The 12,089-nt window shown below is 41.1% G+C and overlaps 1 protein-coding gene across 2 annotated transcripts in view; it reads left to right on the forward strand.

Annotated features, from left to right (window-relative positions):
- Window positions 1-5,367: 5,367 nt before the first annotated feature.
- The window catches only part of ARID4A (AT-rich interaction domain 4A), a 46,379-nt gene continuing 39,657 nt past the window's right edge, over window positions 5,368-12,089 (forward strand). Inside the window, exons 1-4 of one of the 2 annotated variants that reach the window (XM_026053736.1) lie at window positions 5,368-5,412; window positions 6,897-7,007; window positions 9,251-9,316; window positions 10,230-10,320. In XM_026053736.1, the coding sequence (XP_025909521.1) occupies window positions 5,407-5,412; window positions 6,897-7,007; window positions 9,251-9,316; window positions 10,230-10,320 (274 nt within the window). In that variant the 5' untranslated portion in view covers window positions 5,368-5,406. The remainder of the gene's footprint in view (window positions 5,413-6,896; window positions 7,008-9,250; window positions 9,317-10,229; window positions 10,321-12,089) is intronic. The other variant, XM_026053735.1, reaches the window with a different exon arrangement.

A 12,089-nucleotide genomic window follows, 5' to 3' on the forward strand; every position in this document is an offset into this window, starting at 1 on the left:
CACATCCATTTCTACATACTTCAAAAATAAAAAATATTACATACTAGCAGAACTAAAGTGAAGCTTCTTTTTCTGCAAGGCAGAAAYAAGCTTAACAAGTTAACAAGCTTAACTCTTCCAGCCATGTTGTCTCTGCTAAGTAGAAATGTCACTGTACTGTGCTGCTTGCAAGGAGATTATAGGAGAGAACACACAAAAAGGTCACTTCTCGATCAGAAAGACATGTATTTTGTTCTTTTACAACTCCAAAGGTAAGAACACAGAATCTCAGTTTTTCTGTTTACAGTGCAGCTGTTGTGACACGCCTGAGGCGGCGTCAGGCTGCACAGAGCTGAAGTTCCTTACAGGAGAAGGGACATCCTGTTAATTTTCACAGTGATGACATRTGGAACAGCCACTCCCACAAATACGTAACTGTTGCATCCAAGCTTCACCACATGTGTTTGATTTAGATGGGAAGTGACTCAAAAACCAGCAGCTCTTAATCTTACTCTATTAAAAAGAACACAGAATATTTAGAGATTTAAATACAGAACCACAGAATGGTTCAGATTGGAAGGGACCTCTAGAGATCATCTAATCCAAATTCCTGCATACACAGGGACACTCAGAGCACAGGGTGGCATCCAGGCAGCTTTTGAAAATCTCCAGGGAAGGAGCCTCCRCTGCCTCCCTGGGCAGCCTGTTCTAGGGCTCTGTCACCCTCACAATAAAGAAGTTCTTTCTCACATGGAGATGGAACGGCCTGAGCTTCACAAAAAACAACAACAACAAAAAAAACCCACCAACACACAACTTTCAGCACAGGGATACTTAAGTCATATTTATTCTGTATACAGACTAACACTGCAGTTGAGATTTTGAAAGCAAGTAAACACATAGTTTTTTTTTTTTCTCAGAGTTTTTTAAAAATACTGAATGGCATATAAAATAACCCATGTGTGCATATACATTTCTAGTAYTAAATCATATCTTGTGCATAGGTAAAGCCTGAAAAAAAAGGTGATTAACCATTTACAATGGATACAGGTACACCTTTGTCTTTACTCTYGTCATTCACAAACTATTTTGAAAAAACACATACATGGATGTTCATATGAAGTACATCACCAGCCAGAATAACAACCAAATCATCTCAATTGACTTCAGCTATTTATTTAAAATTTAGAAGGATAGACTGATCACTTGTTTCCAGGTGGCTCTACCTGAGGCCCTATAGYAGGCTCAGGAAATCACTAGCAAACTTCAGGGGATATAAGGCTCTTTGGGCCTCTCGAGCACTACYACACATTGGGACTTCCGCCATCTGCGGCACATACAACAAAAACATGAGAAGTAGCATGCCTAATTAAACTTGATTCTGAATAACTAAGCATTTATTTTTGTGAACAAAGGGGCAGGAATATGCCAGAGCTGCAAAAACTATATTTAAGCATTCCACATTACAAAAATATATGAACACACATCTATTGATGTGTACATATACACATGTGTGGAACTTACTGCTGGTTGTTAAGAGTAGAGCACCCTTTTCCTCTCATAGCTAGAGAGAGTTGTTCACTTTCATAAACCAGATATGACTTACTGAACTTCCTGGYGTTAGCTTTCACATTTCTCAGTGTCCTTCCTCCCCACCCCCACCTTCATTTCCCCCAGCATGTATTTCTGCATACCAAATTATTAAGTTTTTGACACACTTCTTTCCAAGTATATTCAGACACTTCTTATATTCAGACAATGCAGCTCTGTGGCAAGCATGCAGCTGACATCTTCGTTTGCACAGAAACAGCAGTTTTGTGCAGATGTTTCTGAAGCTTAAGGCAGACACTTGTGCAACTACCAAGAGTATTACCTGTTTACTGACAGAACAGAAACMAAGGGGAAGAGTATTTAAAAGAATCAAACATTTGAAACAAAAATATGAAATAGCTAGAAGTCTAGAGATCTTCTGGACATCTATGTATATAAACACAGAGTAACATACCGTGTTATTACCTGTATCCACAGCCAAAATATTCTTAAGTAATAATTCTTGTTCTAACAGTGAGTTTCTTTGTATGTATATTCTGAGTTCTCGGATGTACACATAAAGGTAGTATGTCAAGAGCAATACTATTTTGAATAGAACTAAGACTTGCTTAGCCAAGAACTCCCTCTAATAATATTGCCTCTCCTCTCAAGGAAGCCACATGAGACCTTCAACAACTGCATTTGGCTGCCACTTGCATTCCAATAAGCAGCACTATGGTTAGATACAAGAGGTGCTGTACTTGCCTCTTGAGTGACAGATCTGGAGAAGGTTCTTTGAACAGTATTAAATATTTTTCTGTTAGATTATTTAGAGAGAGTAGATAATAAAAAGACTTACCATGATTCAGTCTTATTCTGTATCTTTTCCCAGTGTGTTAAGTTTGCATGATTAGTTAAGTTTGTGATAGGAAAACCTACTGTTTGTTTTTTCCTCCATTCATCCCAAATTTTCTCTTGGGGATGGTAAAGGAGATATAGGGGGAGAGAATTGAGATAAATTTAAGAAGCAGGATTTCATTAACATAATTCAACTTTGAGCCCTGAAATTCCTCTCTCAATTCAAAGCGACTTTAAAATCAGAGGTTTTCTGGCTTGCCAAAAGGATGGTGCTTCCATTTAATTACTGCAATATTTCATTCCATTCTACCAGACGTCATCCCCAAGTTGTGTCAGCATGTTTGGGCTATTTGGTGAGCTGCCTAGCTTGGCATTCTTAGGTGCTTTAAATACCATAAAAGAACAAGTCACCCTCCTGTTCAACAGCTACACAGGAAAAATAAAGTCCTCTTGCTCACAGTAGGTAAGTGACTGATGTGCCTAAACATTCCAGCTGCTACACATACACACAGGTGGCTGGGAATTTTTCTGCTAGAAATCAGAAACAAGACTAATCAGTTTCATCATAAACTGTTATTTATTGAGTATTGCTATTCTTAGTACAGAGATACAAATGAGCCCTCAAAATGCTCTCAAATTCTGACTTCTCCAATATATTTCATAGCTTACAGAGATCAACATTTCACATTTAAAGCAAACTAAGTTTTACTAAGAGTAGGAATTAATTTAACATAATTTAAACAATAACGTGCTCTTCATCTTACTACTTCAGAAAGCAGAATACACAAACTATAATATAGAAAGAAGTCCACTTAATCCCTCAACATTAAAATAAATCCCTCAAGCCTTTATACAGCTTCAAGCATCTTGGTATTTACAACTTAAAACCAAACTCTGGAAAGTTAACATTAACCCTCCCACATATTAAACATTTACTTTATAGTCAAACCTAAATATTCTCTATGTGCATTAACTCTTCCTGTATCTCCAAAGCTTACCGATCCTGCACCACACTGCTCTCAAAGTTCCCTYGAGAATTGTTCCTGTTCCCACTTTTTTTTTCCCCCCTCTTAAGTATCAGGTTTAATTAAAAATAAACAAGCACTGAAATCACTGCTGAAWTGGCCACTGACCCTTTGATAACAATCCATTTCTGTCAGCAACAGTCACAGAAGCCTCAGAACTTCATTGACAGGTCCCAAAATTGCTGTTTTAGGACATTCCAAGATACTGGGAATGAGAATGTCAAATATACAGTATATACTGCATAARAGACACTGAGCTTAGAGTACATTCAATCACAAATGGAGCTGCGGACAGAAAACTAAAGCATGAAACTGCTGTTACAACTCGAGCACGCTTCCTGCCTCGTACGACGGTACCTTTCCGGGAGTTTCCATCACAGACTCCGGAGGACTGGGCAGGACTCGGSCTTTTGTGGTTGGGGGGTTCTGCATGGCGAGCCCCAGCTCCCACTCCCGCCCCGCCGCTTCCTACGGAGAGATGAGCTGAGCGGCCTGGCCGCGCGCCGCCGCCTCCGCCGAGCCCTACCTGCAGCGCCGCCGGTGCCGCCGGGCGCGCGGGGAGAGCGGCCGCGCGGCCTGCGCCTCGCCGGGCCGGGCCGCCAGCAGCACTCACGCGGCTGCCGCTCCACTTCCGGGCGCCATGGCGGCGGCGGGAGGCGGCTCCCACCGGCAGCGCCCGGCCCAGGCCCCTCCTGCCGCCTTCCTCCCGCCGCCTAAAATGGGAAAGCGCCTCACACAAAATGGCGCCGGGAGGCCGGCCGCGGCGCATGCGCGCTGCGAGGCCCGCGGCCACCGCCGCCGAGGCGCCGGCCCCGCCCCCCGAGCCTTCCGCTGGGCCCCGCCCCGCCCCGTCTCCAAGAGACGGCGCGCGCCAATTGCATCGCGACGCTGCTCTTCCTCACCCCGGCTTCGGCCAATCGCCTCGCGCACAGCTACATCCGGATGCGGCCCGTACCAATGCGCACAGGGGGAAGGCCGACTTGGCTTCAATCGCAGCCAATCGCAGAGCTCTTCGGTAACGACCAATCAAAAGTCCTCGCAGCATTACCTGCGTCAGGGTTTSACCAATGCTTTTCTTCAGTTGCCCTGTGACCAATCCGGGCGCTGTCCGCGGCACCCAATCCGGGCGGGGCAGAGCCCCCCGGGGCGTCACGCGGGGCCAATGGGAGTTCGAGCAGGAGCGAGGCTGCTCAACAGCTTGTTATTCGGCTCCGCGCTGCTGATTCGGTGCGAGCCCGGGCCGGGGCGGGGAGGGGGGGGGGTGGAGCGGAGCCGGACGAGCCGCCGCCGCTCTCGGGGCTGCCGTGATCGCGGAGGGCGCCGTGGCGCTGGGCGCGCAGCGGGGCCGGCCCGGGCGCTGCCCGCACTTCGCAGCGAGTTTAAAGGTAGGAGGGAACCGGGAGCGGGGAGCGGGGGGCGCAACTCCCGCCGCCGTCCCGGTGTGTGCGGGGCGCCCCCCCCCCAACGCGGCCTCCCGTGAGGGCAGCCGCCTCTCCCGGCGGCGGCGGGGACTCCCTTCCCGCCGCTGCCCCGCCACTTCCCCGCCCGCGCCGCCCTCCATCCCGCCCGGGCCGCTCTCCCCGCTCCGTTCTCCGCGCTCCGAACGGGAGGCGCGGGGAGGGGGGGGTTGGGGGGCGCGGCGCCCCGGCGGGGGTGCGGGCGGGCGCGAGAAGTCTGGGCGGGCGGGCGGGAGGAGGGGCCCGGCGCGTCCCTCAGAAAGTTGCGCGGGCGGGCGGGAGGGAGGGAGGCGGCGGGGAGCTGCCCTCGTCCGGCCGCCGTTTCCCCCCCGCCGCCCGCGCGGACACGGCCGCAATGGCGACGTGACACGGCCGGGCGGGAAGCGGCGGCCGGGCCGGGCAGGGGCGAGGTGAGGCGGCTCCTTCCTCCTCCTCCACCCACCGCAGCTCTCCTGCTGCCCCTTCACCCGCTGCCTTTCCTTGTTTTCCAGCCTTCTCACCCTGCGCTTGCCGCCGAGAGGAGCCTCGGAGCTGGAATCCCTCAAATAACCCTCAAGATGAAGGTAGGGTGGCCTGCCCGCCGCCGGAGCGCCCTGCGCCCCGTCACGGCGGGATAACGGCGGGCCGAGCCGGAGCACGGAGCCCATCCCGGCTCCGCCGGGGTCTTTAAACGCTTCCTGCATCAGCAGCTGCTGCTGCTGCGAGTTTGCAAAAACCGCAGCTTTTGTCCCGCCTCAGCCGCTGTCCTCCCAGCGCACAGGCTGAACAATGCGGGGTAATGCACAAAAGAGGGCAAAAACTTTTCTCGCCTGCAGACACGGAGGAAGAGCGGGTCTTTTTTTAATTATTATTGAATGATCTCTGCTGGTCTTCCCACCAGTGGGCTGTTTCAGCAGCGTAACTTTGGCCTTGTTTATCAGTTCTTACGAGCCCAAATAAAGCGAAACATTAAGCAATAAAGTCCAGGTGAAATAATATATAATGGGAAATCTTTAATTTTTCTTCTATGTGCGTCTCTTTCTTAAAACTTATTAGCAGTTAAGCCTTTGCAAAGATATTAAGAAAAAAATTGTATGAAAGGCTCTAGCAAAATTCTCTAGAGGCCTCCTTGTCAGCAGAAAAGGAATCTGTATAAAATGCTGTGGACTTACCTGTAGATATTAGGACAGTAGCAATCTTAAGTGGTTTTAACAATCTCTATGACTACATTGCTTATAACTGATAAAACTGCAGCTATCTCTAATGCTGCCTTTTTAGATTTGAAATACTTCCCTTTTGTACATTGTATAAGAATGGCTTGAATTAACAGTCATTCCTCTATGTTCTTGCGCTCTTTGTAAGAAGTCTCAAATATCAGTTAAAACATTTCCAAAGATATTTTTGGGAGAACAATCAGGCTGACAGATTTGAGATTCAGCATCACTAGTGAAACAAAACTTGCCTMAACTTATCAGTGTAGAAACAGCTATTTAGCTAGCTTATTCTCTTTAAATTTTATAATAAAAATATCTATTTTGATGATAAAGTTTTCTGTATGATGCAAAATACTGCTTTTTTGGTATTTATTTCTTAAATAATTTCTCTACAAAGTTACTTTTTTTTTTTTTTTTTTGTAGTTCACAGTCAGTTGTTCCGTATGTCATTTTAGAGTAATTCTGTAGATAAAAAAAGTTTCGTAAATTATTTGAAAATGTTTGGTCAGAATTGCTTAGGTAAAAATATCTAATATCTGAGAAGATCACGAGTCCTTTCCTGATTCATTAATTCTATTGCAGAAGACTGATGGATCTTTGTTAAATTCAGTTAACACAATGTGGATTTTAATACATATCACTCTCCACTGTTTGTTTGTTTTTTAAGAGCAGGATAATTGCAGTTTTGAGTTGTGCAGACGTTCTTTATGGCTTAAGGATCAATAGCAATAAAAGTTGAGATATAAAATGAAATATAAGACCGTGTAGCTACTGAAGACAGTAAATTCTTTAAGCTTATTCTATAAAAACAAGTAAAAGGGACTAAACTTTCTTGATTTTTTTTTTCTTAATAGGCAGCAGATGAGCCTGCCTACCTGACAGTGGGAACTGATGTCAGTGCCAAGTACCGTGGTGCCTTTTGTGAGGCAAAGATTAAGACCGTGAAAAGACTTGTGAAAGTCAAGGTATTGTACTATGCTTGTTGATGGTTTTATCATAGCATTGCATTAAAAAGATTTGCAGAGAAGATTGTTAATACTAAACGTTAGAAAACTGTCATTGCTTTATGCTGTTAATTTTAAAGAATAGTTGAGTATTTTAGTCTATTTATGTTTTTTATGTTATTTTTAGTTTTCCTTACGTGGATACTGCTATAAGGATAGGTTTAAAAATTACCTGTGTTTGCTATTTATTTCCTGATCAGAGGTTCTTTCTATTTGTGAGTGCATGAGTCTCACAACAGTCAGTTTGAATGTCACAAACAAGAGGATTATGGCTTTACATGAGTAATAAGGAATAAGAGCAAATGCTTCAGAAGCAAAAATTCCATTTCATTATAGCTGACATTCTCAGTTCTATATTTTGGAAGTTGAGAAGCAATGCAAAAAAAAAAAAATCAATGTGTGAAGGAAAAAGATGTCTGTAATTAGTTTATTAATCCAGTTTTTAGAATTGTCCAGAAAAATATTTGCTGGGTTTGAGCACCTCACTTCTAGACAGTCTCACTTTGAAAGTGTGTTTCTTTGCTGTAACTGATTTCCTGCACGGACGTAATACTGGCACGTAGTTTTCATTCACACTTACTGGATTGAGGCCAAAACACTCCTCCCTGCTCCCCAAAGAAAACAGAACTTTGATATTGTATTATTATTGTTAATGTAGGAAAAGAAAGTATAAAACCTGGTTAAATGGAAGCTGAGAATGCAAAGTAAACACATGAAATGTTTTTGTACTTTGCTCTCTCAAAATCTTCCTACTTTTTAGTCTACTGTCCAGGATATGTAAATAAGACACTAGTGACCCCCAAACACCCAACAAATAAAAGAGATGAAAGTTTCTTTTTTGTAACTACACATCTAAGTTTTCATGTGCTTTAATGCTTAGATCAAGTAGAGAAGCTGTCAGCCTCTTCAGTTACATATGTGGATCCTATCACTTCATCAGAGTGCTTTTCTTAATAAAAACAAAACCAATCTAAATCCTTCAGACTTTTTTTTTTTTCACCATGTTATTAATGAATACTTCCAGAAATGTATGATGTTCTTGGAAATCTGTGTCAACAAGCTGCTCTGGAGGTAGCAGCGTTTTGCCCTTAGTCTGACATTGTTGATTTTGTAGCTGTAGTGGTCTGACATAGTATTTAGCCTGTTCAGAGGTGTGATTTTCTTCTTCTCTTGGAATCATATCTTTTATTACTCCATGATAAGACTTTAGTGTATTAGACTACTGCGACTTGGTGGAAATTCCTGTCGCCATATCTCGGTTATATTACAACAATTGAAGTGTTAACAAGCTATGCCTGATCTTGTAATTAAGAACATGTGGGCACACCCTGGCACGCTTGCCAAGTCTAGTGAATTCAGTAGTCTATTCCTGAGATTCCTCAGGAAGGAATTTTTAAGAAATTCCAGGCTTACCTGTATTCACTTCAGTGCTGATATAAAATTTAAATAACGATTACATGAGCTGTGTTGTTATTCTGAAGTCATATTAATATGAATAATACTTTGCTTTGTGTTTCAGTTTCATCATTTCACTAACACTGTGTTTAAAGTACGATTACAGTGTATTCTATGCTTGTGGAGGTTTTGCGGGGAGCTGGAGCAGTGGACAACTTAGGAGATAGAGTGAATGTTTTGGGATTCCTAGAACTGATTTTTATTTCGTTATACTTCAAGTGATTCACATCTTTACCATAGAAAGCACCCCTTGCTTAAGGTGGCAGATGGGGCAATTTTACAACCAGTTTAGTGGTTTTGATCCATGTTTAATATGTAGACCTTTACATTTTGTAGTTCTGTAGTAGAGAAAGAGCCTTAAACAATGTGTTGTTAATAAAGAATTGCAGTTAGTACAGACAGAGTTTAAAAGCCTCTTTACACTTCAAATCTGGAGTTCCAGGCGTATCCTGGATTGTGTCAAAATCTAACCTCACTTTAATCAAAAATGTGTGTTCTTTCCCTTGTAATGGCTGATGCTTGATTTGACTTTCTTCTTTAGTTAGAATGTTTCAGATTGACAAATAAATGTGATTCCTGGGCTTCCTGTTAGTAAAGTCATCCATGCTAAATGTTTTGCATTAAACAATGTTTGAGTCCGTGCGATGAACGAAGATTTTATTTTCCATGTTCTTGCCATAAAGACTCTTTAATATACTTTTTATGTGTTGTTTAGATAAGAATAAATATGTTGATGAATGTCTTTCCAGGTGGTCCTGAAGGGGGATAACTCAACTCAGTTAGTGCAAGATGACCAAGTGAAAGGACCTTTAAGAGTATGTATATTGCACGACTCTTGTTTATATGCATCTTCTAAAATGTTCAAAACAACAGGAGAAGACCTGTTGCTTTGGATCAGGTTRATTCTGAGTAAACTTTTGTGGTTTCTAAAAGCTGTTTCCATTTTTCCATATGGTATAATTCATATGCAAATAGTATGCACACAGTGCCGTCTGTTACCTTCTGTAACTTCTCATAACTAACGGAAAACTTGATTTTATGTGAAACAAAACTTGAMAATGGGAAATGAGTACTATATTCACCTTTTAATAGTTAATATACTTAACATAAAATATGAATTTGTTTGTTTTCAATATGCGGTGTTTATCTACTAAAAAAGATAGCTGCATTATGAAATGCTGAGTGCAAATTCAGCTCTTTAGTGAGGACTTTTTTTTTTTGTCTTTCTTTCCTCTGTATCTCCTACAAGATCACCAGTGTGCATTGTAGACTGTTACTGAAACTTTGGCCTACCTGACATTATAACAGTGAATAAAAATGTGTGAATTTATACAAGTTTATAGTGCTGAAAAAATATCAGAAATAATATAAACTATGTAAACTCAACAATAAAGGAATAGTTCCATTGACTGAATTTTTGAATATGTCTTTCAAGCTAACTTTCTATTTTTCTGAAGTCCTGCAGAATACTTTGAGATCCWTAACTGCTTTACTGTGTGCTCAGAATTTAACTCCTGTGCTTAAAGACCTTTGTTCTTACAAGCTATATAACTGGCGTTTATGTTTCACAAAGCAACGTGTAGCTACAATGAGTCTTTTTATATCTTTTTTTTTTCAATGAGTTTATTTTTATATCAAGTCCGCTGGAGGAATTAGTGTGAACGTCCGTGTTTCTTCCATTACTCGAGTTTGGGATTGCATGTAACCTCAAGGTACTCCCTTTTACAGGTTGGTGCAATGGTTGAAACCAAAATGCCTGACGGATCCTTTCAAGATGCTGTTATCAGCAAGTTGACAGATGCTAGTTGGTATACTGTAGGTGAGTAGCCACATGCTTTCACTCATCTCTTGAACAATAAATTTCTAGTTATAGGTAATAATGTAAGTAATTCTGTCTTGCATTTTAAAATCAGAGAGAGATTTTGGAAGATACATTTAATTGYAGGGCTGAGCAATCAARATTTATTTGACATAGTGTATGTATRTTGATGCTGGCTTCAGTCACTGAAATTCAAATAATGTATTTCCTGATTTTTAAAAGATAGCAAATTTTAAAGTTTTGCTTCTAGCTTAAAACTGCTAGCATATAATGAATGACTGAGATGCAGACATTCTTTCACCGTGTCCAATCTGTTGCTGTGCACAAGAACATCTCTAGTATCAATAGTTTCTTTGCATTCTGAATTTTTTTTTCTGTTTAGTGAAGAGTTGAGGGTCATGCTTTTGTATGAAGCAATAGGAAAAAGGATTTTTATTTTTTAAGGATTGGTACATCCTACCTTAAAAATAGGGAGCATTCTTTTATAGTTTTAAAATTAACTGTTGTTTTTAAAATCATTTTGAAGTAAAGATAGGTAAAGTGAAATAGAAGACTATTGTGATTCTTGTTTGGGGGGCTCGTATTTATTTTGGTTTACTAAAATAGAAACCATTGAATGAAGGTTCATTGTAATTTGGGTTGAACAAAGGTTCACTGCAAGATAAATTTCATTATTTTGAAKAATAAAAACTGCATATTTTCATCTTTATATCTTTTGACACAGCTTTAGAGATAGTGATAAAAATCAGCAACCCTCAGGTAGGTAGACCAATAAGAAAAAACAATTTTAGAATCAAGTAGCTTTGCAAACAACCATCCTTTTGTAGTGTGTAGTGGAGGGAACATTCTCCTCTTAACTGACCTATCCATRCTACTCCTCTGCATTGCTTTTGACTTTGTTATTTACAAGTTTTAGTTGCTGTTTGTTATTTCCTACTGACTGCCTTGTCTAGTGAATATATTCCACATTACATCATTTTCTTCAGTGTTCTGTTGAGTTCTGTATAGCATGAAGAGTCAATTATTTTGGTTTATTAATGTTTCCTTTAGGAGAGAAAGGAGCTGTTTTCGGCTGTCCAACTTCTTTTTTTTTTTTTTCCCATTGCAGTAGTTTAGCTTATGTTTTCTTTGGTGGGATCAGAATAAGGCTCTTCACAACTATTTTAGAAGGATTTATCACTACGTAGTTATTATCATTTCATACTTTAAATGCGAGCTTGTTGGCTTAGCAATTGATGAAGTTCACTGCTCTTTGGATTTTCCTTCAGGAGCATAAAATTACTGTAAAATTCTAGAGTAGCTGTAAAATTGTAGTGTGTCTAAGGCTGGAGGGAAAGGCAGGTGAATTTGCAGTGCGAAGGCTTAAAATCTGTCTCGTTTAATGCTATGATATGACATACTTGAAAAATACTGGACTTCCCAGGTTCATTTATGTTAACTTAGAAATTCACCATTCTGATACAAGAGAAATGAGTACTGTCTTGCACTAATAATTCTATGGTTAGTTAAGTTAGCATTTCCATTTTAAAACACTTTCTAATTTTTGTTTAAAATAGCTTTGGAGGATTCTTTTTGTTTGAAATTGGATCAGAAGATTTATACCAGTAAAATAACTACATATTCCTAGTGGTAAAAAGCTTAAAAGTTTTAAACTATTAATTAAGTTTGCAAGTTTCTTTGTGTTTTTACATTTGTCAGATAAATCTTAAAAACTTTTTTGTTTGCTTTTTAAATCAGGAGGACTTTTGGTTGTTTTTCTGCCTTTGCCT

Source organism: Nothoprocta perdicaria, unplaced genomic scaffold (genome assembly GCF_003342845.1).
Source record: "Nothoprocta perdicaria isolate Ctin4 unplaced genomic scaffold, notPer1 scaffold_118, whole genome shotgun sequence".
In the NCBI taxonomy this organism is placed as follows: Eukaryota; Metazoa; Chordata; class Aves; order Tinamiformes; family Tinamidae; genus Nothoprocta; species Nothoprocta perdicaria.